General features: G+C 43.2%; 3 protein-coding genes across 9 annotated transcripts in view; 1 reads left to right on the forward strand and 2 right to left on the reverse strand.

The window, feature by feature from the left end:
- Positions 1–2,012, reverse strand: part of LOC101173669 (ATP-binding cassette sub-family D member 2) — a 28,984-nt gene extending 26,972 nt beyond the window's left edge. Inside the window, exon 1 of the mRNA XM_004082836.4 lies at positions 1,048–2,012. Within this exon, the coding sequence (XP_004082884.1) occupies positions 1,048–1,983 (936 nt within the window). The 5' untranslated portion in view covers positions 1,984–2,012. The remainder of the gene's footprint in view (positions 1–1,047) is intronic.
- On the forward strand, positions 2,005–10,737 carry c23h12orf40 (chromosome 23 C12orf40 homolog). 7 transcript variants are annotated; one of them, XM_020714101.2, is made up of 14 exons: positions 2,136–2,962; positions 3,029–3,068; positions 3,161–3,311; positions 3,930–4,062; positions 4,147–4,204; positions 7,018–7,132; positions 7,203–7,324; positions 7,472–7,599; positions 7,683–7,840; positions 7,918–7,990; positions 8,063–8,096; positions 8,217–8,244; positions 8,325–8,419; positions 9,964–10,737. In XM_020714101.2, exons 1-14 carry the CDS (start codon positions 2,940–2,942, stop codon positions 10,498–10,500), a joined length of 1,695 nt encoding a protein of 564 aa, XP_020569760.1. In that variant the 5' UTR covers positions 2,136–2,939; the 3' UTR covers positions 10,501–10,737. The 7 variants fall into 7 exon arrangements, 6 of the variants coding, with proteins under 6 accessions (XP_011489136.1, XP_020569759.1, XP_020569757.1 ...); XR_002293052.2 differs by lacking the exon at positions 8,217–8,244 and having other exon boundaries at positions 2,132–2,962; XM_020714100.2 differs by having other exon boundaries at positions 2,133–2,962; positions 7,218–7,324; positions 8,063–8,244.
- Positions 10,738–10,771: 34 nt separating this feature from the next.
- slc2a13 (solute carrier family 2 member 13) overlaps positions 10,772–24,073 on the reverse strand; it is a 146,356-nt gene continuing 133,054 nt past the window's right edge. Inside the window, exons 5-10 of the mRNA XM_023952454.1 lie at positions 23,466–23,629; positions 23,275–23,395; positions 20,690–20,815; positions 20,504–20,622; positions 16,289–16,441; positions 10,772–15,720 (exon numbers count right to left, since the gene is read on the reverse strand). Of these exons, the coding sequence (XP_023808222.1) occupies positions 15,494–15,720; positions 16,289–16,441; positions 20,504–20,622; positions 20,690–20,815; positions 23,275–23,395; positions 23,466–23,629 (910 nt within the window). The 3' untranslated portion in view covers positions 10,772–15,493. The remainder of the gene's footprint in view (positions 15,721–16,288; positions 16,442–20,503; positions 20,623–20,689; positions 20,816–23,274; positions 23,396–23,465; positions 23,630–24,073) is intronic.

Consider the following 24,073-nt stretch of genomic DNA (forward strand, 5'->3'; position numbering starts at 1 on the left):
TTTCAATCGTTGTGAAGACAGATATGCGGTTTGAAAACAATCCTATTTGTTAGGTAGAAAATGAGCTTGGGGGGGGGGGGGCAGGAGCTCCCTGCTCGGCTGGTGGTACAGCCCGTCCACATGCAAATGAATCAGAATGGAGCAGAGCTCGTGGCCCGCTGATGTATCGTCTACATCATACATTTATGGTCTAATCCTGATTCATCCAGCTGTTCACGACTAAATCCTGGTCTGAACTGGATCTGGCTCAGAACTGGACTGCAGGACTACAGCTGGTCCCACTAATGTTAGGCTGCACAAAATGAGAAAAACGTCCAATGTTAGTAATCACTATTGCAATGATGATGAGACTTGAGGGAAAAACAACTTCATAATCCCAGTTTAGCACGAATAAGAGACTGCAATTTCTCTGAATGGGACACAGGGAAGACAAAGAACAACTATCTACCTTTGTGACAGTAAAACTACTATGGTTTAGACCAACGTAGGAAGCATTGGGCTTTTTAAAAACAGGATGGTTTCTCCTAACCCTGTCTGTGCGTGTGTGTAAACATCTAAGGTAAGCGTTGATCACGGTCTTTTGCTAAACGTGTTTCGCACAGTCTGACATCAAGATGCTGACGTTTTCTGGATTTTATTGTGCAGGCCTAGATGGTGTAGGAGTGGCTAATACTAGCAGGAGGGCATGGAAACAGAGAGCTCTCAGTTATGAGTGACAGGAAGAGGGGCGGCGGGATTGAGCAGCGCCACCCACTGCCACTCTGCAGAAACTATGTCCTAGAAAACAACACAGGTTTTTTTATTTTGTGTAGAAATTGCATTTTCACGAACAAGAAACCACTGGGAAGGCTTTGGTGTAAACAGAAAGCTCTCATTTTGGGTGAAGGGGGCCGGGGTTGCTTTGCAGCAAGCTATGACTCAAGAGGCAAGTTTCTAATAAACTACTGTTGCTCTGCAGTAACGTCGCTTGTTTTTTTTTGTTCAAACGGCATAACCATTGGACACAGATGCACATCTGCATTAATGCATGTCCAGACGGCTGCTTGCCTTGTGTCCTCTGTAGAAGGCGATCTCCTCGGCATTGGCGATGATCCGGGAGTGCACGTACCGCAGGAAGCCCTTCCTGTGCGCCTCCTCCGCCACCAGTTTGCCAAATTTGGGCGAGCACGCGCGCAGGACCATCGCCGTGACGCACACCACCGCCCCGGCCAGCAGGGTGGGCCCGGTGGGGCTGGCCCCCCTCGTCCTGGCGGTCTGGATCAGCGTGTAGGAGGTCAGGACCACGTCCAGGATGGGCTTGGTGAGGTTGGAGTACAGGTGGGCCACAGACTGGGAGAACATCATCACGTCCTCCGTGAGCGATTGGTCCGCGTTGGCGAGCCTCCCGTCCATGTTGCTGACTTTGTAGTAGGTCTGGTCGGTGAAGTAGGTCCGGTACGCGTGGTCCACTAGTCGGGTTCGGAAGGCCAGGGCCAGTTTGCACTCCAGGAACCGGATGGCGCTGTTGACGAAGGTGGCCGGGATGGCGATGAGGAGCCATTTGACCAGCTGGAGGATGAAGCGCTGCGGTTCCTTCTCCACGATCGTCTTCACGATCTTCCCGTCCAGGCTGGCCACGTAGATGGACAGAAACGTCCTGGAAATGAGCGCCACGGAGTGGAGGCTCAGCAGGCACAGCTCTTTGGAGACCAGCCGGGGGAAGAGGATTTTACCGAGCTCCAGGATCTGATGGAAAAACTCGGCGTTCAGCCCCGGCGAGGCTCTGGCTCCGGTCCCGGCGCTTTTGGGAGCTCTTCCCGGCACGCCGTTCGTGGTTTCCGCCAGCGAGTCGCTGCGGGGACTTTTGCTTTTGCAGATCAGCTTCCAGATGATCGGATACAGGCTTTTGACGCCGTAAGCGGCGGCCGCCAGGAACACGGCTCGCTTCGCCGCGGCCGTTCGGTCCCATTTCACTTTGGCCGCCGCATCGAGGAGGTTGGCCATCTTTGAGTGTTAGTGTTCTCCGCCAACGCGCCGCATGATGTCCATCCTCCGAGGTCGACGAGGGAAGTTGGCGTAGAGTGAATCCAGACATGTACCGCTACACCGGACGCCTTTTTGTATCAGAGACTAGCAAGGTAAACTAGCTAACAGCTGCACTTCCTGTTGTTCCACCAAAATTAAACGTCCCCACAGAGAGCAGGACAGTGCAGTAGAGTTCCACCTATGCTTTTATTTGATAAAACAGTTCAACTTCCGGTTTTAGCATCATCTTCTTCTTCGTGTTGCCTTTATGTACACTCTCGGTTCTTTATTAGAAACCCCCTCCAGAATCGACTCCATCAGGGTTTGTCCGTTTGCGCAGTTAGCCTATTTTTTGAGAGAAATAAAAACTTTTACCAAAGCTACGCCTACTAAGGCTTTTTTCAGCGCCTTGGTGGGGCAATAGCGCCTCCAATCGGGTGGCGCTGGGAACTGCGTCATTATTTGTTTGGTCTGCCTCAAGACTTTGGTTTAACGGCGCCGCGTGCCAAAAAAAATAAAAAATAAAAATAAGACAATGACATGTGAAGTGTATTAGTACTCTCCGTCCACCGGAGGGGAGTCCATACCGCCGGAAGTATCGTTGTTATGAAATAAGCACCTTGTTTTCTATTGGCCACGACAACAGTTATAAACGCTTCTTTTCTGCTGTATTAACAGTACATTCACTCTAATTTCACTTCTGTAAATACAGCAAAGCAAGTATCACAATTTACCGGTATATACATTTAAAAAGCCTCCACAAGGCACCGAACTATAACCCGATCTTTGGGAATGTATTCGTTCTCATCTAACGGTTGTTCTCTGACGTCATAGTTTTTTTAGCCAATCGGTATCCACCTGTTTTGGCGGTTATTACAGCCCTGTTACAGTTTAGCTAATTCCAGTGACATTTTGTCCATAAATTGTCTTTAAACATGAACTGGGTTGGAGGTTCAAGGTAAGTAAAGTTTAGCATAACTGCCTTTGAGCTAACTAAATGACCAAGAAATGATCAATACTTCAGGAACCGCTTGGTGATGAAGAACAATGCTAAAAAGCAGAGGGTGAGACAACCTGCAAAGAAAATATTTTCAAAAACTAAACTAGTAGGTTGTGCCCAGTAATACTTTATATTTTTTGTTTTTGTGTGTCTTAGGAGTTTTTTGAAAAGAAAAAAATGGAGCAAAAATTGAAGAAGTTGGGCATAAATCTTCCAAATTCCTCGTCTGGAAATGTTGGCTCTGGGAGCACAGACCTGATGACTTTACTTATTGTTAACCAGATCGCTACCAAGAAAGCAAACCAAGGTAAGATGGTGTTAGGCCACAATTATGCATTAGAATAATCTTCTAAATATCTCTGTGGCATAAAAGAAAAAATGCTTTTTGTACCAAAACCTTTTTTTAAAATTATGCTAATACGGGAACTTTTACTTCTCTTCAGTTCAATTCTCCAACCTTTTCTTTTCTGTCAAACAAGCTAACCTCCAGAGGTTTACTTTAGCCAGAACATGTTATAAAAACCATGAATGGGGCCCTGCAACAACATGGCACCTGTTCAGGGTGCTTCCTCCTATACAGGCCATGCTTGTTGTCCAAATCATTTAGATCAGTCTCTATTGAGTCCTAAACTCCCTCAGTGATGAGTACTGAGGGAATTCAAAGACAATGCTGGATAAAAGAACAATTCTTTACTCTGTTGTCACCACTGGATGGCGTTCTACGCACCCTGCAACTATAAATTCTATTCTAAAGAGATAGAAAAAGGCTTAAATGTGACTGTTAGAAACCCTGTTTTTTACTGTAATACCATAAACTTATGATAAACACAAGTAAATGTACATTTAAAGTTCAAAGTTGTATTTTTGTTAGTATTTCAGTTATTTTTTATACCAGTTCTATTGCAATAAGAGCTTTTTATTTCAGATCCTCCCAAAGTCACAGTTTTTGGCAGCAGTAAAAAAAGCCTCAAACACAGGAGAAATGAAGCTCTTGTGCTGCCGATGAGTCCTGGTTCCCCGTCTAAGCTGTTCCTTGCAGACAGCCAACCTCATTATAGGTAGAGTGCTGGATTAATGAAATTGTCCAAGTATTGAACACTTGTTTTCATTCAAAAGATGCTGTTTTTTCTCGTTTCATCTAGTTTTCAAGGAATGCAAACAAGAAAGACTCTTAACCACCAGGGATTCAAATGTGGACAGGTTGTACATTTCCTCTGAGCTTTAATACAAAGAAATTCATTTACTGTATTTTTTGGACTATAAGTCGCAGACACCCAAAAATGCATAATAAAGAGAATAAGTTGCATTTTTGGGAGACATTTATGTAAGAAAATACAGGAACAAGACAAACATTTCATCTTGGAAGGTAAATCATAATAAGAGAATAAAAAACAATAATAGACTGAATATTTGCACGCTTCACTACCGTGACATGTTGATGCTTATTTAGCTTCATGAAACATTGGAGGAATCTAATATAATTAGCGCAACATATGAACCGATAACCACAGCATAACGAACATGCTAACACATCAACTGAAAACTATTTGTATCACTTGAAATCACCAAAACTGCTGAATTCTTCATCCTCTGTGTCGTTTTGGAAAGATTCCCCAAAGGCCAGCATAAGACTGAGCGCTGCTTCTTCTTCTGCATGGATGTCAGTAGCAAATACTCATACACACACCTGCATGCCCTCTAATGGTTGTTAGTGGAAAAATAACAAACACATGAGCCTATTTACAAAAATCACATGTAAGTCGCACTTGAAAATATACTACACTACAGCCATCCAAATGACCAGAACCAGGTGTCCTAACCACTCGGCTACAGGTGAATAAAATCACAGTCAGACATGCAGACTGTTTCTACAAACATTTGTGACAGAATGTTCCTCTCTCAGTGAATTCCAGCGTGGAACTGTCATAGATGTCCTCCTAAATCTCCCACAGTCAGCTGTCAGCTCTATCAGAGTTTGGGAACAACAGCAGCTCAGCCACTAAGTGGTCGACCACGTAACCTGATGGAGAGGGGTCAGAGCAGCGTTAGAAATAAGGAAAGAAAATGGTCGTCCTCCGGACAACCTGGCAAGTAATATTTGGTTGTCTTCCCCAATTTTTGGTCGTCATTCGATACCAATATTTAACAGCAACGAAACCTACTCAGATGTCAGTACTTCCATCTTTATTTCTTCTATACATCTAATATCAACTGCCTCTTATGATTGACATTTAAAAACTCTTTAAATATTAAAAACAAACATTTTACTTAATATTGAAGCATTTGGTTACACAAAATATTGCCATGTAAATCAAATACTGTTACGGTCAAATGAAAATACTTTATCTTACCCCATAATATATCAGAAAATTGATTACATTAACCAACACTGTAACCTAATGAGTATTTTTAAAATTTAGAACACTTTTATGGACTGGGACTAGTACAGCATTCCAAATATAAAGTAATATTTATATGATAAAAAGTTATAATTTGATATGACATCTATTTCAAATAAACACATGTGTAAATGATACCATGTTTAATTAAAGACTAATTTCCCTGATCTTTTAGACAAGACATGCAGGTGCAATGTTGTCATTTTTGACAAGTTCCTCTAGATCAGGGGTGTCAAACTCATTTTCACCAAGGGCCACTTCAGCATGGTGGTTGTCCTCAAAGGGCCAGATATAACTTATATATGTAACTAAATGTAATGAAAAATAAATGTAACTACTCCTTAATGTTAAATAACTCATTTATTTATTTATTATAACTTTTTAAAGTGACATTTGCAGTTACATAGAAAACATGTTTGCTTGTTGCTCTTGCATAAATTCTTTTAAATTCTATTCTGTCAGGTTAGGCTAAATGGACAGTATTTAAGTCCTAATGTATAGCTGCCCAATCCCAGATTTCAAGTTCGATTCCCACTAAATAGGAATAAATACACACCAAGTTTTTATTTTTATGTTAAGAAATTAAAAACTTTTATGCTCTCGTAGGCCACATAAAATGACATGGAGGGCCACATTTGGCCCCCGGGCCTTGAGTTTGACACATGTGCTCTAGGGTTATGTCATCATCATCAGCATCTGACTCAGACTGCTGAGGCTGATGCCGCTCACGTCTTCGGGCGTACTCGGAAGTCACGTGACATTGATCGTGTACACTCGGTTTTATCTAAAAAAGTCGGACGTTAGTTTCCCAAAAACTTTGAAAAATAGTCGAAAAATTCCAAAATGTTGAATAAAAGACCAGGTTGTCACACGGACAACCACCAGGTTCATTTTTGGTTGTCCTCCGTGAAATCTGGTTGTCTCGGACAACAGGATAACCGCTTATTTCGAACGCTGCAGAGGATGCTGAAGGTCAAAGAGGTCTCAGACTTTCTGCAGTCAGTTGCTGCAGAGCTCCAGACGTCATGTGACCTTCAGATCAGTCTAAGTCCAGAACACAGAGAGCTTCATGGAATGGGTTTCATGGTCGAGCAGCTGCATCCAAGACACAGGATACCAAACATTTTGGACAATTCCAAGCTCCCAACCTTGTGGGATCAGTTTGGAGTTCCTCTTCCAGCATGACTGTACACCAGAGCACAAAGAAAGGTCCATGAAGACATGGAGGACAGAGTCTGGTGTGGATGAACTGGACTGGCCTGCAGAGTCCTGACCTGAACCCCATAGAACACCTCTGGGATGAATTAGAGCAGAGACTGAGAGCCAGGCCTTCTCCACCAACATCAGAGTGTGACCTCACCAATGACCTTTTGGAAGAAAGGTCAGAAACTCCTAGAAACACTCCTCAACCTTGTGGACAGCCTTTCTAGAAGAGTTGAAGCTGCTAAAGGTGGACAACATCACATGAACTCTATGGGTTAGGGACGGGACTTCAGTTCATGTGTGAGTCAATACTTTTGGGGATACAGTGAAAGTCGTACCTCCAGCCAAGCTATAGAAAATAATGGGACTCATACTCTGATCCTGAATCATTAAGCATCATTCTTTTTCTAGCTTTCACCGGTCCTGGAGTCAGCCTTCTCAGACAACAGCGCTTCGGACTACCTGCCACCCAGAACCGACCTCCCCAGCCCTTCTTCCTCAGCCTCATCACTGTCCTCAGGCAGAGGTGGTTTTACTAGAACTTCATTTCTAGAATATCCAGTCTGTATTCTATACTTTGTGTTTGTTCTGATCAGGACTGGCACTGTCAGGAATCTTCCAGTTCCAGATGAATCCAGAAAAGGAAAGCCACAGTCAGGCCCAGGTTATCGTTCAGCGTTCTCCTTTACCCTGGGATGACATGCAGCAGTCAAGACAGGTTGGTAATATGTCTGTCCATGTAGTATATACATGAGAATATGTATTTACATGGGCATGAAGGTTATGATGCATAAAAGTAAAATGCAAAAATGTTTTCTTGTTTATTGTGGTTCTTATCCTAATCTAAGTGATTTACTCGTCTTAGTTTCAGCCTTTCTCCCAGCCCAGATCTATGACAGAAGCCTGCTGCTGGTCCAACACATCAGAACCACCCCTTTTCCAAATCCAGACCTCCTCTCCAGCCCAGGGGTTCTTTGGAAGTCCAGAACCAGAGTCAGCACTTTCATTCTCAGACATTTGGTTTTCTGCTCTTGGAAAGAACCAGGATGTTGTGAACACGTTGAGTGTCGTTGCAGTAGAAGTGAAGGTGAGGTCTGTAGAATGAACACAGACATTTTTCCAACACAACCGGAAGACGAGGGGCTGGACTTCACACTCAGCCAGGAAGACCCAGAACACGCCACCCACCAGGATGTCTTCAAGCGGTTCTGTCAGGATGAAAATGGAAGGGAAGGTGGGAGCTGCAGATCCCAGAACTGCATGCGTCCTCATCTGGTCTACCACAGAATCGGCATTCGCTCATTCTTTCAGGTTCTGGCTGTGGAGGGCCGCAGTCCAAACTATTTCTGGCAGAGGAAACATCCATCAGACCTTCAGGCCTCCAGTAGGTGTTGGGACTCAGATTTAGGTTTTAGCTTCAGTTTTATTTAAGGTTTTTCTGTCACATTTCCCACAGAACTGTGCCTGACTGTCAGTCCATGCTCGCTGAGGTAAGCATGACCCTGTCCCTCTGTCGCCGTCTAGTGATAGATCCTCATAGCTGTGTGGCAGAAAGCATGTCGAGCTTCCTAAATGAATCCTGCTGCTGTCTTTGCTGTTTTCCCTCACAGTTCTACAAGAACGCAGACTTCCACTCATGTAAGGCAGGTTATTCATGATGGAAGTGGTGGAGACAGAAGAGCTGAAGTGTTTTTTGGTTTCTCTCTTTAACCCCCCAGCATCTCCAGGACCAACCCCCCGTCCTGTGAGCGGCTGTGAATATTCCCCGAGCTGCTCCTGCACAGCGGGTTACTATAGTTCAGATTCTAATGACGTGAGTTCATTTACATCAGAACGCCTCCTGGCTTCCTGCCGCTACAGCCGTATTTCAGAGAAAACTACCTGAAGAACAAGACTGCTGTTGGAGTTTCTACTACTAAAATACTCTCAGAGTCCTGTTTGGTACTTTGACATATTGAAAAACTCAATTTGCTTAAGCAGGTCTAAGTTTTTAAACATATTTAGGTTATTTTTTTTAATTTTTTTTTTATTTATTTTTTTATACACTGTATTTTATCCCACGAAGGGAAATTCTTTCTCCGCATTTGACCCATCCCCTGGGGGAGCGGTGAGCTGCAGCCGAAACCGCGCTCGGGAGGCAGTAGCGTTAAGGGTCTTGCCTAAGGACCCTCACTGAGTGATGTTAACTGTTCGCCATTGATATGGTAATTGCCCCCAGTACCATTGCTCATTCCCCTTCGGGAATCGAACCCTGGTTTCCTGCATGGTAGCTTCCCACCTTACCAACCGAGCTACTCACATACATAAGATTTCCTTTTGAAACTCTAAACCTTCACAGACAGCAAATCCCTTCTGTAAAATACTGTTTCAGTCCTTGAAGCAGCTCAAGGTTTCTGTATTTGACAGCTTTTATCCACACAATGGATATAACCTAAATACAATGGATAGAACAGCAGGAAAACAATCAAATAAAAGCACCAGAAAGGCTTTGTAGGGAACTAAACCCGCCGAGGAAACTTTGTTGGGGTGTCGTTTCTTTATTCGCCCATTTCCCCTCAGATGTCACAAAATCTACGGGATTCCAGCCGCATGTTGAAGACGCCGCTAAAGCCTCACTTCAAACTTGGTTTTTGGAAACACCAGCATGCATTGTGGTCTATTTTACCTGATCTAGTGACCATCAATGCATGCTGGTTTTTTGCAGAGGCTTTGGGGACATTTCACTCAATTCTGGAATAACTGAGAAATGCTGAACACACTAATATAGGGGACTAAATAGTGAGTAGTGAAGGAATTCAGACACGACCACAGACATACGCTACACTAGAACAGAGGCGCGGCTCACAGAGCAGCCAATCCGCTGCTGTTAGGCACCGGATTGGCTGCACCTTTGACCAGCAGAAGTAACAGGAGAAGAACTGCTGAACATTAACAGCCTTTATATTATATTTACTGTAAGAAGTAAGAAAAATGCACCTTTTTATCCCTTGTGTTATCCTATGACCCCCCCCCCCCCTTCCATTGACGTGTTCCCCCTACCATGACAAAGGTGGATAAAGGTGGAAAGATTTCATGTAATCCATGGACACCAGTGAAGATCACAAATCATTGAAGAAGAAAGGTTCAGAGCTCTGTCTAGTGGGTCTAGATGACCCAACTCCCAATGTTAAAGTGCCTAGGATAGAACAAGGGTTATTATGTTGTTACATGTTGAGCAGCCTTTATTTTTAACCTGAATCCATGTGTTTTTAATGGGATTTTCAGAAACAGAATGACATCATAATTCCTGTTTGACAGAACCATAACACTTGAACTGCCCCTTAGTAACCCCACATAACACTGCTCTCTGTTTTATAGGATGAACCATGCTGTGAGCCAGTTTCTTCCTCCTGTACGGCCCATGCTTGTTATCCAATTCATTTAGATCAAGCTTTATTGAGTCCTAAACCCCCCCAGTCCAGACCCCCTACGCCATCAGAGAGTTCCAACACCAGCCTAAAAGATGAAGAAAACATTCTGAAGACATCCAAAGCTCAAATGATGGAAACCACGAGTCCAGCTGTCCGTCTCAGTCTGGAACAAAGTCCAGAGTTCAAGCCGTGCGGCTGCAGAAAAGCCCGAACCCAAGACGCAGCAGCTCAAACGCTGAGCCTCTGCAAACCTGACGCTCGAGATGCCACCACCCAGTGTGGCCCAGACGTCAAGGCTGCAACCCCACCCTTCAGTCTCCATCCGCCGGACGGTGAAGGCGTGTCTGGGAGGCGGAGTCACGCTGAACCACAGGAAGCTCCCATCCCAACAGACAGGCAGGAAGCGGCCTCGTCTGCAGGGTTGGAGGTTCAGAGAGCGACGGTTTCATCTGGAGACAGTCTGAGGTACCAGCCAGGACTCTGAGGTTCTGTTCAGCCATGGCCTCTGTCGTCCTTTAGGAGCTGAAAGAAGACAGCTGTCCCATGAAGAAGAGGACAGTCCACAGGAACCCAGCACCCCAAGAAGATACAGCGCTGGAGGGAGGAGCCGGCATCTCATTTTGGTGAAGCAGAAGATATCATAGCAGGAAAAATGACGTGTTGGGCTGCAGTTTTAATTTAAGCCTCGTTTAATAGTAAATAAAGAAAAGACGTCAGCACATTTTCTGTTGGTCACTAAGTGAAATAAACCCCACTTGGATTTCAAACTTTATTCATTTATCCATAAACACACAGTTTCATCAGGTTCATTTTGAAAGAATATAAAGTGTAGCAAAACATTTACAGCTCCAACAATAATTAAATATACTTTACAGCACTGTATTTGTAGTTCTGGATCAACTTTAAAACATCAGTTCACATAGAAAACTTCACCGCTAAACACAACGAGCAGCAACTCGCTCATGGTAAATACTGGGATTGGCACGAGCGACGTCACACAACCACTGTACAAAAGTAGCTTAGGTGAGTTTGGAGACAGCTGCTCCTGATCTACACGCAACCACAACGGAACCACTGAACACTTTTAGTCTACGAGGATGAAGGAGGAAACCAACCATTCATGGAGAACTGAGCAAAAACACTGAATGAATGGCTACGCCCCAACTGCCTCACCAGTATCCAACCTCTAATAGTCAGGCCCATGCCCAACATGTAAAAACCTAAGACTATTTATGAACCTACTGTGTTCTGACAATAAAAATAAATAGAAGCTAATATAATGAAGACCCCTATCTCATTAGTATGATCCAAACTTTCCTTAAAACCCATTGGATTTAAATTGGTCCATATTTCCTGCCCTGTAGTTCATCATCAGCCCACCAGAGGCAGTAGAGGAGCTTTTCCTGCTCATTTCAAAATAGCTGCTTCCATTAAACACTTTTGGCGGGAAAAAGTTTTGCAAATTTTTAAACTTGATTTCAAAAGATTTGTTGACTTGTTTCTAAAAGAATGACATCATGTTAAAAATGTGTGGATCACATTTAGGTCAGCGGGTAAATGCAGTTCTCCAGAACAATCAAGTCAAGATGTTTTTGTTCCCAGATGACCCAAACCATCACAATCTATACCATCTATATCTGATAAAAAGGATATTGGTAAATGTTAGGTGGGTTTCATGGAAAGTTAAAAAGATCTAAATTAGAAAATAAAAAGGAATTTTATCTCCGTTCTTTGTTGTAGTGGGCGTTACAGAGTTAAATATTATTTGCCAATATTAACCATCGATGCACACTAGTTTTTTTATAGAGACTTCTGGGAAATTTCCAGGGCTCTGGATTGTGGTATACTAGATTTGGACACCCTGAAAAAGGCAAACGCCCTACATAGAGCACTAAGTAGTGAGAGAATTCAGAAACAAGGTAAAACGTTTCGCCTCATCCGTTGGGTTTCCATGACTTCTGTCCAGTCAGAGGAAGCTGATCCACAGTTTGTGCTTGAACCTATTCTCCACTTGGGGGCGCTGCTCCCCTTCAGTGTCACTTTTACCACCAGAACTTTGCTTAAACACAACATCATAACTGCTGGAGTTTCCCTTTGATTTTAGGAGCTTATTCTAGGAGGATTTCACAACAGAATTTTACGTGAACCTGACTTTTGTTCCCCACAATCCTTCATGCATGTAATTACAAACATGTAAAATCCCACTGCAGTGCCTCAAACATTTAAAGATTCTTTAGTTTGGAAACAGCAGCTTGATTTGAACACAAAACAGTGGAGGAAGACAACAAAAACACACACTTTCTGAGGCAAATATACTGAAACATGCATGGAAACAAAATGAAAAAATGAAGTTTCATGTCATGTAGACACTAATGAATATAAGAAAATGTCAGAAAATAAGTTCTGCTGCGTCACATGAATACATTACTTCTGCTGGCTGATACACAAACCTTCAACCTGAAGCAAATACACAAATCTGGTTTGTGATGCTGCTTTTCTGTACGCTTTGCACAAACTTTGGGCAGTGATGTCAAATTCTGTGTTTTTTGATTGTGCCAGAAATCCTTACAACAACAACCATTCATTAAAATAAATAAGTATCTGAGGAGACTTTTTGTGGTAATCTGCCAACAAGTTTCCTTCAAACACAATGTGCATCTCTGATGTTTGCATTTCAGGAGAAAACTAAATGTTAGGACCAGACCGCCAGTGGCGTCTCAACAACCTGCAGCTCTTATCGTAAAGGCATAATTGACAAATGAAACATGAACATGACGCAGGGATATTGTGCTTCACTAAATCTTGAGTTCTGGCAGAGCTATTGTCCTCATTTTTAGCTTTTTCTGACTGGAAAATGTGCAAAGTGGGATACAAAGACGAGGTGTACTGGTGTCGTCAATATAGGCACATAGGAAAGCTACAAAACAACGCTGCTTGATACTTTGGATAGCTGGATAAGGTAGTGGTAGAAGTACAAGACTTGAAAGAAGCTACTGACGAAGTGAAATGCTGTCACAAAATCCTGTAAAAATGAGGAGTTTGAAGATAACATGAGCAGCTGTGGAGCAGCAACAGGTCCAGAAAGTGTTTGCAGACCTGCAGCAGGGATGCACACACATCTACACACCGTAAGGTACAAAACACTGCCATGAAGACACAAAGTTACATGTGACATTGATGGACTCACAACAGGGATTCTGAGCTTTGCTCCACCGCGCCACATCATTGACTGTATATGAGACCTGGACTGAATGACCACTCCCCACTGGCGTTCCAAACAGGAAGTACCCGCTGACTCCAAGAAGCCACAATCCCATAGACTTCTACTGAGAAATAGACAAGTTATAAACTGACCAATCAGATGCCTCACTAAAAGTAAGTGGTGCCTACTGGCCCCCATGTCCAGCATCCAAAACATTTGATTGACAGATTCTCCCAAGTCTGCTTTCAAGTGGAAAGGGTGTGGACTTCCAAAAAGCTTGCTCCTGATTGGTGAGAGTGGTTGCCATGGACATATTGACTCAGGTCGATTCAGACCAATCACTGCTCACTGATGTCCTCTGGTTCCAAAATGGTGGCGTCCACATAAAAAAGGCCACTATATTGACTTTATTTCATTAGAGCCAGAAATGAGTCATTTTCTATTGGTGATGTCACACTTCCTCCGTCCAGTTCCCAGATACAGTCAATGCTCTAATGAATTGATGCTTTAACAACAAAAATGGGTTGTAACAAGTAACAGTTACTCAGTTACAATGAGTTTGGGTATTTGGAATCAAACTGTAGTCTTTCTACTCCATACTTTTACTCGAGTAAATTCGTGATGGACTTTTAGTAACATTTAGTTATCAAAATATTGTCAATTAGGGCCAATTTTTGTGTTTTTATTGTTTAATTTTAAATGACATTAAATCAGTTAAGTTAAAATGAACTTAGATTCAAACTGTAACTACTTTTAGTCTCACTTGAGTCATTATTATACACTTTTTATAGGTAATGCAACTCTTCCCCGACCACAACTCTGACCATTTTTGCTCCACTCTTGACCACCAGAGTGTCGTCTGGGACACAAAAAACACTCTTTAAACTACCGGAACTCTTTGACCGTTTAAGCCACCAACGTGAATCTGGAGCAGAGAAGGACGGCTTTTGTTGCTGCTTTTCTCTGCGACAGAATCTGCTGAATTACATAGATCACATCAACACTTCACTACTGTAAGTGTAGCATATGAGTGTAAAACGGCTTTTTCCCCCTTCACAATTCAGAATTACATTAACTGCGTAAACGGTAGAAAAGACACGCTAACTAACAGAGTGTAAACATAAAGCTGTTTTGACACGTTCACACCAGGCATGAATGTGCTGTTCACATTGGACGAGTAAGAAGGGGCTTCTTCTGCTTTTCCCACTGCTTATTAGCGCATGTCTGCCCCCTACAGTTGGAAGAGTCTTGGTGTAAAATGTCGAAGGGGTGCAGATCTCACAAATCTCTTTCACAGCTCTCTTCTGAAATATGAAAGACTTGGCGTCATATCATTTCGCCTGGACACAAACCACAATCATTAAATTCTCTTCCATGATCAGTTTTGAAACGGCTGGCACTTCCGTGAGTTAAAAAGACAGCATCCATATGTCTCTACCAAATCTGAGGCTCTGATTGGTCAAACTTCAACCTGGTTTAACTTTTAATGAGCGTTCATTGGCTAGGCATTTTGCACAGAGCCCAGAAACAGTCCTAGAGACTTGAGAAGCTACCGGTGAACATGAGAGTTTTGAACGCTGAAGCCCAAGTGCGCATTTGGTCAGACTCTTCACTGGAGGCGGTCCCTTGAAAGCGAGTTGCCGAGGGCGGTGTGAATGCAGCTTTAGCTAAATTGGACTCATTTGTGTCGTTTTCAGACATGTAAATGTTACCTGCTGTCTCAAGTTTCACCTCAAAAATGACATGAAGCCTCATTTTCATTTGTTTTCTCTGCTGATCCAGTTGTCCAGGACCTACACCCGTTCCTGTCACTGCTGTGTGTGTCAACCTTATGGTTTTCCTCTGCAGAAACACATCTTCTGTTTATTTTGGAACAAATATGCTGGCAGTGATGATCACTTTGCTCACGCTTATCTTTTTCTGCTCTTGTGGAGTTTAAAGTGTTGAAACTAACAATGACACAACAAAGGTTCATAAACCGGCTGAGCTTTAGGAATGAGGTGGAGTTTTCCCACATACTATTTAATGCTTCACCTCTACTGTGTAGTGTCTACTCCAGGTGAAGTCTATCGCCTGATAAGGTGTGGGTCACCTTTGATACATACAGTGAAACACCAAACATTTTTGATTTGACCAAAGGCTCGTTGAGAATAGTATCTTCGCTTGGCGATGAGGGAAACCAGGGTCCGACATGAACGCTACACTCTGCTTGTTCCACCGACCACTAAAGGAAACGCATGAAACACATTCAGAGCGGGATCACAGGCTTCCCTCCCTAATCCACGTCTGAGGCGTCGTTGTCCGATAAATGGTAGTTTGAGCCCTTGACGCGGATGTACTCCACCTGCCGTCCCTCGTCTGAATCGGAAGCACCGCAGGAGCAAAGCTGATTCTCAAACAAAGCCTCGATCTCCTCCAGGCGGCGAGCTTTGGTTTCGGGCAGGCAGCCGTAGACGAAGACGAAACCCAGCAAAGCCAGGCTGGAGTACAGGAAGAAAACTCCTGACAAGAGCAAAAAGAACAGAGAGGAAACACACGGTCAGTGATTGGATGCCAAGAGGCGAAGATGCGATACGACAACAAAGAAGAGAGGACGGTGACAGCGGATCCAACAGCCATCGCTCATGCAAGTCTGGAAGTTTGAGCTGGGAAAAAACTCAAAAACTGCCTTCAGACTGCCAGTGGAAATAGGACAAGGCACCTGATAGAATCCATGCACACCAGGTATCGCGCGCTCTTGTAGAAGTCATGTCAATGACATTTCCTGACTGCTGTGATCCATATTTTCCTCCCGTCAAAGCAGAGTTTTTGGTTTACAAGCGAGCCCCACTTCAAATTCCACCTCCAGGTCAGTGCTTTTCCAGCTTTAACGTGTCACACAGATTGGAGGATTACCATTAACCAGACGAATGGGATTATGACTTGAATCGATAAATAACTTGCTGCCTCACCACTGTGATTGATTTTCTTGTTTCACCAAAGGTCAGCTCCTGCTGGTTTGAAGGGAAAACCTGCAGCTGAGCGTCAGCGACAGAGGAGGCGGGACTAAAACACGGGGCCTCAAACTGACCGTAGTAGGTGAGGTACTGAGCCAGATGGAGGAATGTCACAGACACCAGGATGTTGAAGGTCCAGTTGACTCCAGCGGCGCAGGCGTTCCCGGTGCTCCTGGCCCACAGAGGGTAGATCTCAGAGTTGATGGTCCATGGCATGGGGCCCATCCCTGGAGGACAGGAACAAAGGGGTAGATAGCCTCTGCTTCAAACATCATGACAGACCCTGATTTATCTTAACTGCCACATTCGGTGGTCCAACAGATCAGAAAATAGTAAGATACCAGCAAACTACAGATTTTATACCTAAATTTGATGCACTTTAATGGTTTCAAATGAGGTTTTTAAGCCGCATCAGGATTTTTAAAGTCCTGTATATCGTAACACAGTCATTAATTTGGAAAAATGGTTCTTAACTTATTTTCTACTCCATTTCTTGTTCAACTATAAAAGCTTTTCTGGAAGCCCGGTGTTTGTCAAGCCAAAGTTTTCTGTTTAGAGATGAAAGTGTCCATCTTTTCAATGCACAGAAATACAAACAAGCAGGGGGAGACGTGTAAAAAACAAGAAAAACCCAAAATGGAAGCAACGAAGTGCTCTGCAGCTTCATATTCATGTGCACTAGTACGGGTGCTGCAGATGTTTGGGTTGTCTGGACACGTGGAGGGTCATAGAGAAGAGTGGCTGCCTTTTTGGGGGGAGCGCAGGGGGTCTGAGGCTCGTTGAAAATCAAAATAACGATTGTCAAACGTGTGGTAAATGTGTTGTAAAGTATTAGCACGGCTAATACAAGTTGCACACACTTATGATGTATGGGGTATGCGGTTGTACGATACCCCTACGCTAAAGCCTTAGTCACAACTGCCCCTACAACCACACACAGACTGTCTGTGCGGGGCATGCAATGGGCGTGCACTTCACTTATCACTTGAATAGCACTTACAGTCACCTCGCATGGGTAAAACATTGTGCGACGTGGCTGCGTCTCACCTACTTCACCCTTACTTACCCCTGGACGTTGTACTAGTAGGAATATAGCGATTCATTTTAACATCGATTTGATTCAATTCGATATTTGTGGTATATAAAAAGGTTTTGGCTCTATGAGACCACCAAGTGATCCATTACTCTGATACTTTGTGCCGGTCGCTTGTTTTGTCCGACCATTGATATCCGCCCATGAGGGCAGTTGGGACTAAACCATACACTGTTTCTATACTCGTTCACTCATCTGTGATCACAAAAGCAACACACAATGTGTAACAAACACAGCTCTGTGACTAGTCCAGCCTTTCAATTGTGTCTTCATGAAACAAAGGAAAACCTCAACAATCCCATTTCAGTGAGATGGAAATCCATCAGCAGTTATTCTGTAGTGGACTGATAAATCAGAATGTTTTAAGCACTTACAGATATTAAAATTTTTGCCAATTTTTCCATAAATCTACAAATAACCAGGGCACTCTAAAGAAGGCCAGTTTAAAGACCGTTTTCTTGTCCTTTCAAACAGCTGAGCAGACAGACAGGAGCTGAAGGCCTCTTGTGTTGGACAGATTTTACTGTTAAGGCCCGTACACACCGGGACGAATATTCGCCAGCCGTTACTCGCCAGCGTTTTTCTCCACGTTTTTTGTGTTCACACCCAGGCGATTTTCGCTGACGATGAGCCGAGCGAACATGCAATTTCATTCCCTGACATTAGATGGCGCTTAATGTAAAACAGAAATACTCCTGTACACAAGGTGGCGCTGCGCAACTTTACGCTTCTTAAAGTCGCTTTTCACTCAGAAGAAGAGAGCAAGTATTTACACGCTTGTCAGAATCAAACAAAGAAAACATGAATATTTCAAGCACCAGTAGCTCCAACTGGTGCTTGGTTCGGGGATATTTTAGAATGTCCGTCATTATTTCTTCGCGGCTGTGTGTAGACGCTACTTGGCGTCTATCTTCTTCGCTGGTATGTGTGCTCAGCAAGGCAGTTTTGTGTTTGAGCGCCCCCAAGTTGTGTTTTACTGTAACTTCAGAAGCTCCAGACACGTGAGCAAAAGCGCCATTCTCATTGGTCGAGTAGATTTCGACGCGACGCGTCGAAAAAAAAAAACGAACCCGAGGCGTTTTTTTTTTTTGACGCTTTAACGCCTGGCGTTTTTTCGCGTCGGTGTGCACACTCTCATTGGTGCCCTTTGTTTAGTCACGAGGCGTTAAACGTCGGCGAAAATCGCCGGCGAAATTCGTCCCGGTGTGAACAGGCCTTTACAATGGGGGTTATGAACACCCTGACACACTAGGGGTGTATCTATATAAACTCCTCTTGTAATTTCTATTTATTTATTTTTACATGAATTACATATGCCTCCTTTTTTTAATGCTGGACCGGTCGTAAAAGAGGAAGAGGAAAGAAGGGGGGGGATGTTGGAGACAGGGGGTAAGGGGAGTTAAGGAGACCTGGAGGATTGATTTTTTTAAAGCCTTTCTGGTATTGACTTTTATTGTTAATTATGCTACAGAAAGGCTTCCGTACCTATGGCCTTCTCGACTTATCAGTGCGACCTCTCTTCACTTAAGGATTTAGCCTTTAACACCGGAGCTTTGGCTCAAGTGTTGATATTCTTTCAACTACTGCAGTCCTTTAACTGTTTATGAAATTAACCAAATTTCAAAGATTCTGTTGCAGAAAAATGCAGCGATATGCAGCACTTTACGTTAGGAATGTGATGTATACATGTGGACATTTTTGCGGCTAGCAGGTGTGTTGATAATATTTGAGTGTGTGTGAACAGGCCCCGCCCTTTTTGTACTACATTTGAACCGTACCGTAACGATAAACAACCAGTAAACCTGTCTGCTCTATGCTGCTTCATGGTCTTACCCCCCTTCCCCTCCTATTATCACCCCCTACCCCCCCTCTCTCTAACGTCCCTCTCTCTTCTTCCCCTCTTTCCTTTTCCGTCCGGTCCAACACCAAAGATTTTCAAACATGATTGAAATTAATAAAGTTTGGCCTCAATTACAAAAGGGGTTTATTCAGACATACCTTTGGTTTGTCTGAAGATTAATAACCCCTCTTGTTAAAGTAAAATATGTCCAACCCAAGAGGCCCTCAGCTCTCATCTGTTTGCCTAGCTGTTGGACAGGACAAGTTAAAAAAAAAAAAAAAAAAAAAAAAAAAAAAAGGAATGTGATGTATAACGGTGCAAAGCCGATAGGAAAAGTAGGTAGAATCAGCTGATCCACAAGGGCCTACATCCCACTTTTCCTAAGCCTTTTAGAGTAAACCATGTCCATATGATAATCTATGACCTTTGGCACACTAGGGAACACTTTTTTAAATGAAATATGAGTTCTTTTCTGCTCATTTTCCTACATAGAAGTAAAACGACTCCACTGAGGCGCCGCCTTTCTCTCCTTGTGGGTGTGGCCTATTTCATGACATCATCATAGAGTCGGCCTCAGCAGCGTGTCTGCGTTTTTCCCAAAAAAACAAACAACATCCGAACTTTTACAAAGATGGATGTGCAGATTGTTCATAGAAAATGAAAACGTTTAGCCGACCATCACTAGCTCCACTGAGAAAGTGGGCGTGTCTGTTAGCCTGGGGCGGAGCTGGCAGCACAGACTCTTCTTGGAAGGGGCGGTTCCTCACTTATCTATGCTTATTTTTATGGATTGGGAGGGGCTGATGCTCAGGTTTTTAGAGGAATGCTCAGAAATGTCTGAATGGATGAAAAAACTGCATTAAATCATCATAAAACACTTAAAAACTCATAATATAGACTCTTTAAATGAGAATTCAGTGTGCTTTAGGAATTGTGCATGTTAAATAAGTGCAATGGAGAATAGAGCATGAGTGCAGGGTATAAAACCGTAATAAAGACGTGACATCTGTGATGCAGGAGGAGCCTGTTTCTGCATCAGTGATGGACAACAATGTCCTCCAAAGAAGCAAATGTTTCCAAGACATTGAAGAAGGCAGCAGTCACTCTCTGAACTGATCCCTGTGTGCAGCCATGGATCCTAACTTTCTGTTTAGAAACTAAAAGAACGGCAGGGTGTCCTCAAACGTCTCTCATCGGTAGGTGGGATAGGCTCCAGCAACCGTGTCTCCCCCAAGAGAGATTTGGAAATGGACGTGTAAACAGCAGCTTTTTAGAAACAAACACGTTTGACTCTTAGTGCATAAAATTCTAATATTTTGCTCTTCAAATACTAAAATGTAAATACTTGGGTCTCACCTGGAGCAAAGGCAGCAAAGTACATCACCAGACCCAGCAGAACCAGCCAGAAGTAGGAGGTGGGGCAGTAGTTGTAGGCCCAGTACGTCTGATCCTTCATCAGGGTAGAATTGGAGCACCTGAAAGATGAATGTCACGGATGTCAGGTGAAGCTGACACGTCACCTGTGGGAATGCTGTGACTCACCTGCCCCACGCCGCGTGCTCCGTGGACGCCTTATTGACGGCCACACAGGAGGTGGCGAGGAGCGCCGAGCTGTTTCTGCGGTAACAGAAGCCGCAGCTGGGATCCAGCATGCAGGGCTCACACAGCCTGAGGAGCAGACAGCGGATAGAGCAGCATTGTCCATTCTGTCCGGTCAAACCACACGTTTCATCAAAGACATTCAGAATTCTTCTAATCGTCTGTGGCCCCGCCCAGCCTGTTTTCTACGTCACAATAGGATCTTTTTCAGACTACGTTTTGCTCCTGGTTCACAACAGTTTGAATAAAGAAATACTCAGAATAGCAGTTAAAAGGTTCATTTTTTATCCATTTAAAAATGCAACGATGTTAGAAACACCAAAAACACAAAGTCTATTAAAGTGAGCATTTAAGGCCATCCCATTACTATTTCCTAAAAAGATGTCATAAATAAATCAATGAAATGTTTTCTGTCCTGCAGGCATTTTGTCTACTAGAACCAGACGAGATGCTTCTGTCATTCCATCCAGTTCTCCCTCCTGTGTGTCTCATTCTGGCTCTTAAGTTTGGTCAGATTCATTCATCGAGTCCAAACTTGCTTTCCATTGGTTGCCTTGGCAACAGAGCTCTCCAAAGTTAATTATACCCCCTGGTACAAACTGTAAACAAAATGCTTTCTGCTCATTTGAAGTCAAATAAATAAATGGGTGGCACTTCCTCTCCAAAGAATAGTTTTTTTTTAAATTAAGGTTCATTATCTTTAAAACCTGTCAATCAAAATTCCCGTGCAAAGACAGTTTTAATTGTCTTGAAGTTTACAGAAACCTTCCTCGGTTTTTCAAATCAACTTTAGCATGATGCTAATTGTTATGTTATCTATTCAATGTTACATCTTAATGCTGACAGGAAAAAAGTATTAAAATAAAACAAATTTAAAACAATTTTATTTGAAGAATTTTTCCCACTAAAATTCAGACAATTAAGAAAAAGTTTGCAATAAAGCATACAGTTGAATAACAGTCACACACATTCCTGTTTAGTATTATTTCTTAGTCCATAGATCATATTAAATATTCTCTAACTTCACTTTATACAAACTTTATGTTTTAATAAACAAGCAAACCTTCCCTACAATATAACTCAATTTCTGCTTCATGGTTATGGCTTCATCTCCATGAAAACCTCATTTCAGCCTTTAAAACATTCAGATATAAAGTGTTTTTGGGATCATGCCGATCCTGAAGCGTTAGCATCTTCTGCTACAGCTGCTCATGTTCCGTCTGAAGACTCAGAGCCGCCTCATGCTGCTGGTTTGGAAATACAACAACTAGAACCGCTCTTCCGGCCTGTTAAGTGTGTCACAGACTGCAGGAAGGGGCACCGTTAAGGAAAAGAGAGCTTTCTGTTCCCTGAGATGCATTTCATGCTCCATCCCCATCTATTTGGGTTTAATGAACGGACTCAAGTGATGGACTAAATAAATCACTATGTCTATAAAGAATATTTCATATCCACACATAATGATTGGAAGTGTCATTGGAGTTGATTTGAGTTGTTTTTTGCACAAAAATGCAGAAAAGTGTTCAAACTTGAAGACTCATCATTCTCTTTCGGCTTTTCCCATCAGAGGTCGCCACAGCGAAACAACCCTCCCTCGAGGATGAGTCGCATGGTTAACTTGGCAATGTTTTTATGCCGGATGCCCTTCCTGACGCAACCCTCTCAATTTATCCGGGCTTGGGACCGGCACAGAAGCAGAGAGGGGAATAGGGAGCAGCCCGGTTTGAACCCTGGTTTCAGGGACGGAAGGCGCCGCAAACCAGCACGAGCTAAACCGGCTCCTCAAACTTGAAGACTATTGAACTTATTTGACTATTTTTTGTTTGATAAAAGAGAGTGGTTCTAAAAATGTTGATGCGAAGGAGACTGAACTCTCAGTGAAAATGAGGATCATCTGATTAAGTTTCGTGCAAACTGCCCCCTTTAAATGGTTTCAATGGAACTACTTTGCTTTTAGCCATAGTTCCACCTGCTCTAACATGTGGATACAGGCTGGATGCAGACAAAAGGACACGACCCACGAGAAAAATCTCACTTGTTCTTGTCAATAAAGACCAAAAATGCAACTCCATTCATTCCAATCCAGTCTATTAAATTCAAGTTAATCCAGGCTGATCAATCTAATCCAGTTTAATCCCATCTATAATTTAAGACAATGGTATCATTTTTGGGTTGATTCTATTTAGAATAAAGTTGAAACATTTCATAATCCTATGAAACGCCCATAGCTAAGACAAGACAAATGTAAAGCTATCACCACAAACCAGTCCGGATACATTTGAACCTTAAATTTCTCCATTTTAGGACAAATTCTGAACATTTTTATTAATCTCAGTGGTCAGATCCAATATCTTTGACAACTGTGTTGGAGGTAGATGTTTCTCACTGATATCATTCTGTTGTATATTTATTAAAGCTGACATTAAACTGCGCTAATTTAGAAAAATAACCAAAACTGTTAATGTGAGTGTTTTTTCTTTTTTTAAAGAGACGGAGAAAATGGCTCTTATTTTTGCACTTTTCCTTACCGGTACTTGGAGCAGGTGGAGTTGGCCATGGCGGGGTCTAGGGGGCGGAAGGTTACCGGTGGACTGTGCTGTGCCGACATGAGGAAACCAACGGCTAAAAGACTCAAGCTCAAAGTAGTTCCTGTTGAAACAACAGAAGCATCAGTCAACATGCAGCTGCTGTAGAATCCTGCTTTTTTAAAGTCTCTTACCAAGGATGCTGCCCAACGTGAGTTTCCTCCGACCCACCTTCTCCACTAGCCACACCCCCAGGAGGGTGAACAGGAAGTTGGTGAGAGTAGCAAGTCCTGCTAGCCAGATTGCTAGCCTGTCGTCGCGCACACCTGACATCTGTAGGATGGTGGCACTGTAATACCTGTGACACAAAGACAAGAGAGTAACATGTTTCCCATGACCATCCATCCATGTTTGTTGGTCTGAAGGCATAAGTATGCGTGTGTGAACATAAGTTGTATTGTGTACATGTTGACATGTTTATATGTCCCACACAGGACTGCACTCCCAAGAATATTTTACACCAACCCAAGGTCCCTGAACAACAAAAGGGAGCAACTACATCTGCTTATGGAAGGAAACTCCTCCATCCGTCACTGCTGTGTTCTGGTAGTCACCGAATCCTAGCTATACTCACAAATACTTGACGTGGCTATCCAGTTAACTAGCTGTTCTGTTCACCGTAGTGACAAGAATAAAGAAGGCTCATGGAAGAGCAGAGGGGGTGGTTCATGCATGTATGTGCATAAGGCGTGCTGCAGCGATATAATCATACACAATCACTGTTCTCCAGACTTAGAGTTAG

Source organism: Oryzias latipes, chromosome 23 (assembly GCF_002234675.1).
Source record: "Oryzias latipes chromosome 23, ASM223467v1".
Lineage (NCBI taxonomy): Eukaryota > Metazoa > Chordata > Actinopteri > Beloniformes > Adrianichthyidae > Oryzias > Oryzias latipes.

What these genes read in the sequence shown, in the direction of transcription:
- c23h12orf40 (XM_020714098.2), top strand. Translation starts at nt 2,940, where the DNA reads ATGAACTGGGTTGGAGGTTCAAG. An exon ending in ATCACTGTCCTCAGGCAGAG is followed by an intron (nt 7,133 to 7,202) that starts GTGGTTTTACTA and finishes TGTTCTGATCAG; the next exon opens with GACTGGCACTGTCAGGAATC. An exon ending in GAACGCAGACTTCCACTCAT is followed by an intron (nt 8,245 to 8,324) that starts GTAAGGCAGGTT and finishes TTAACCCCCCAG; the next exon opens with CATCTCCAGGACCAACCCCC.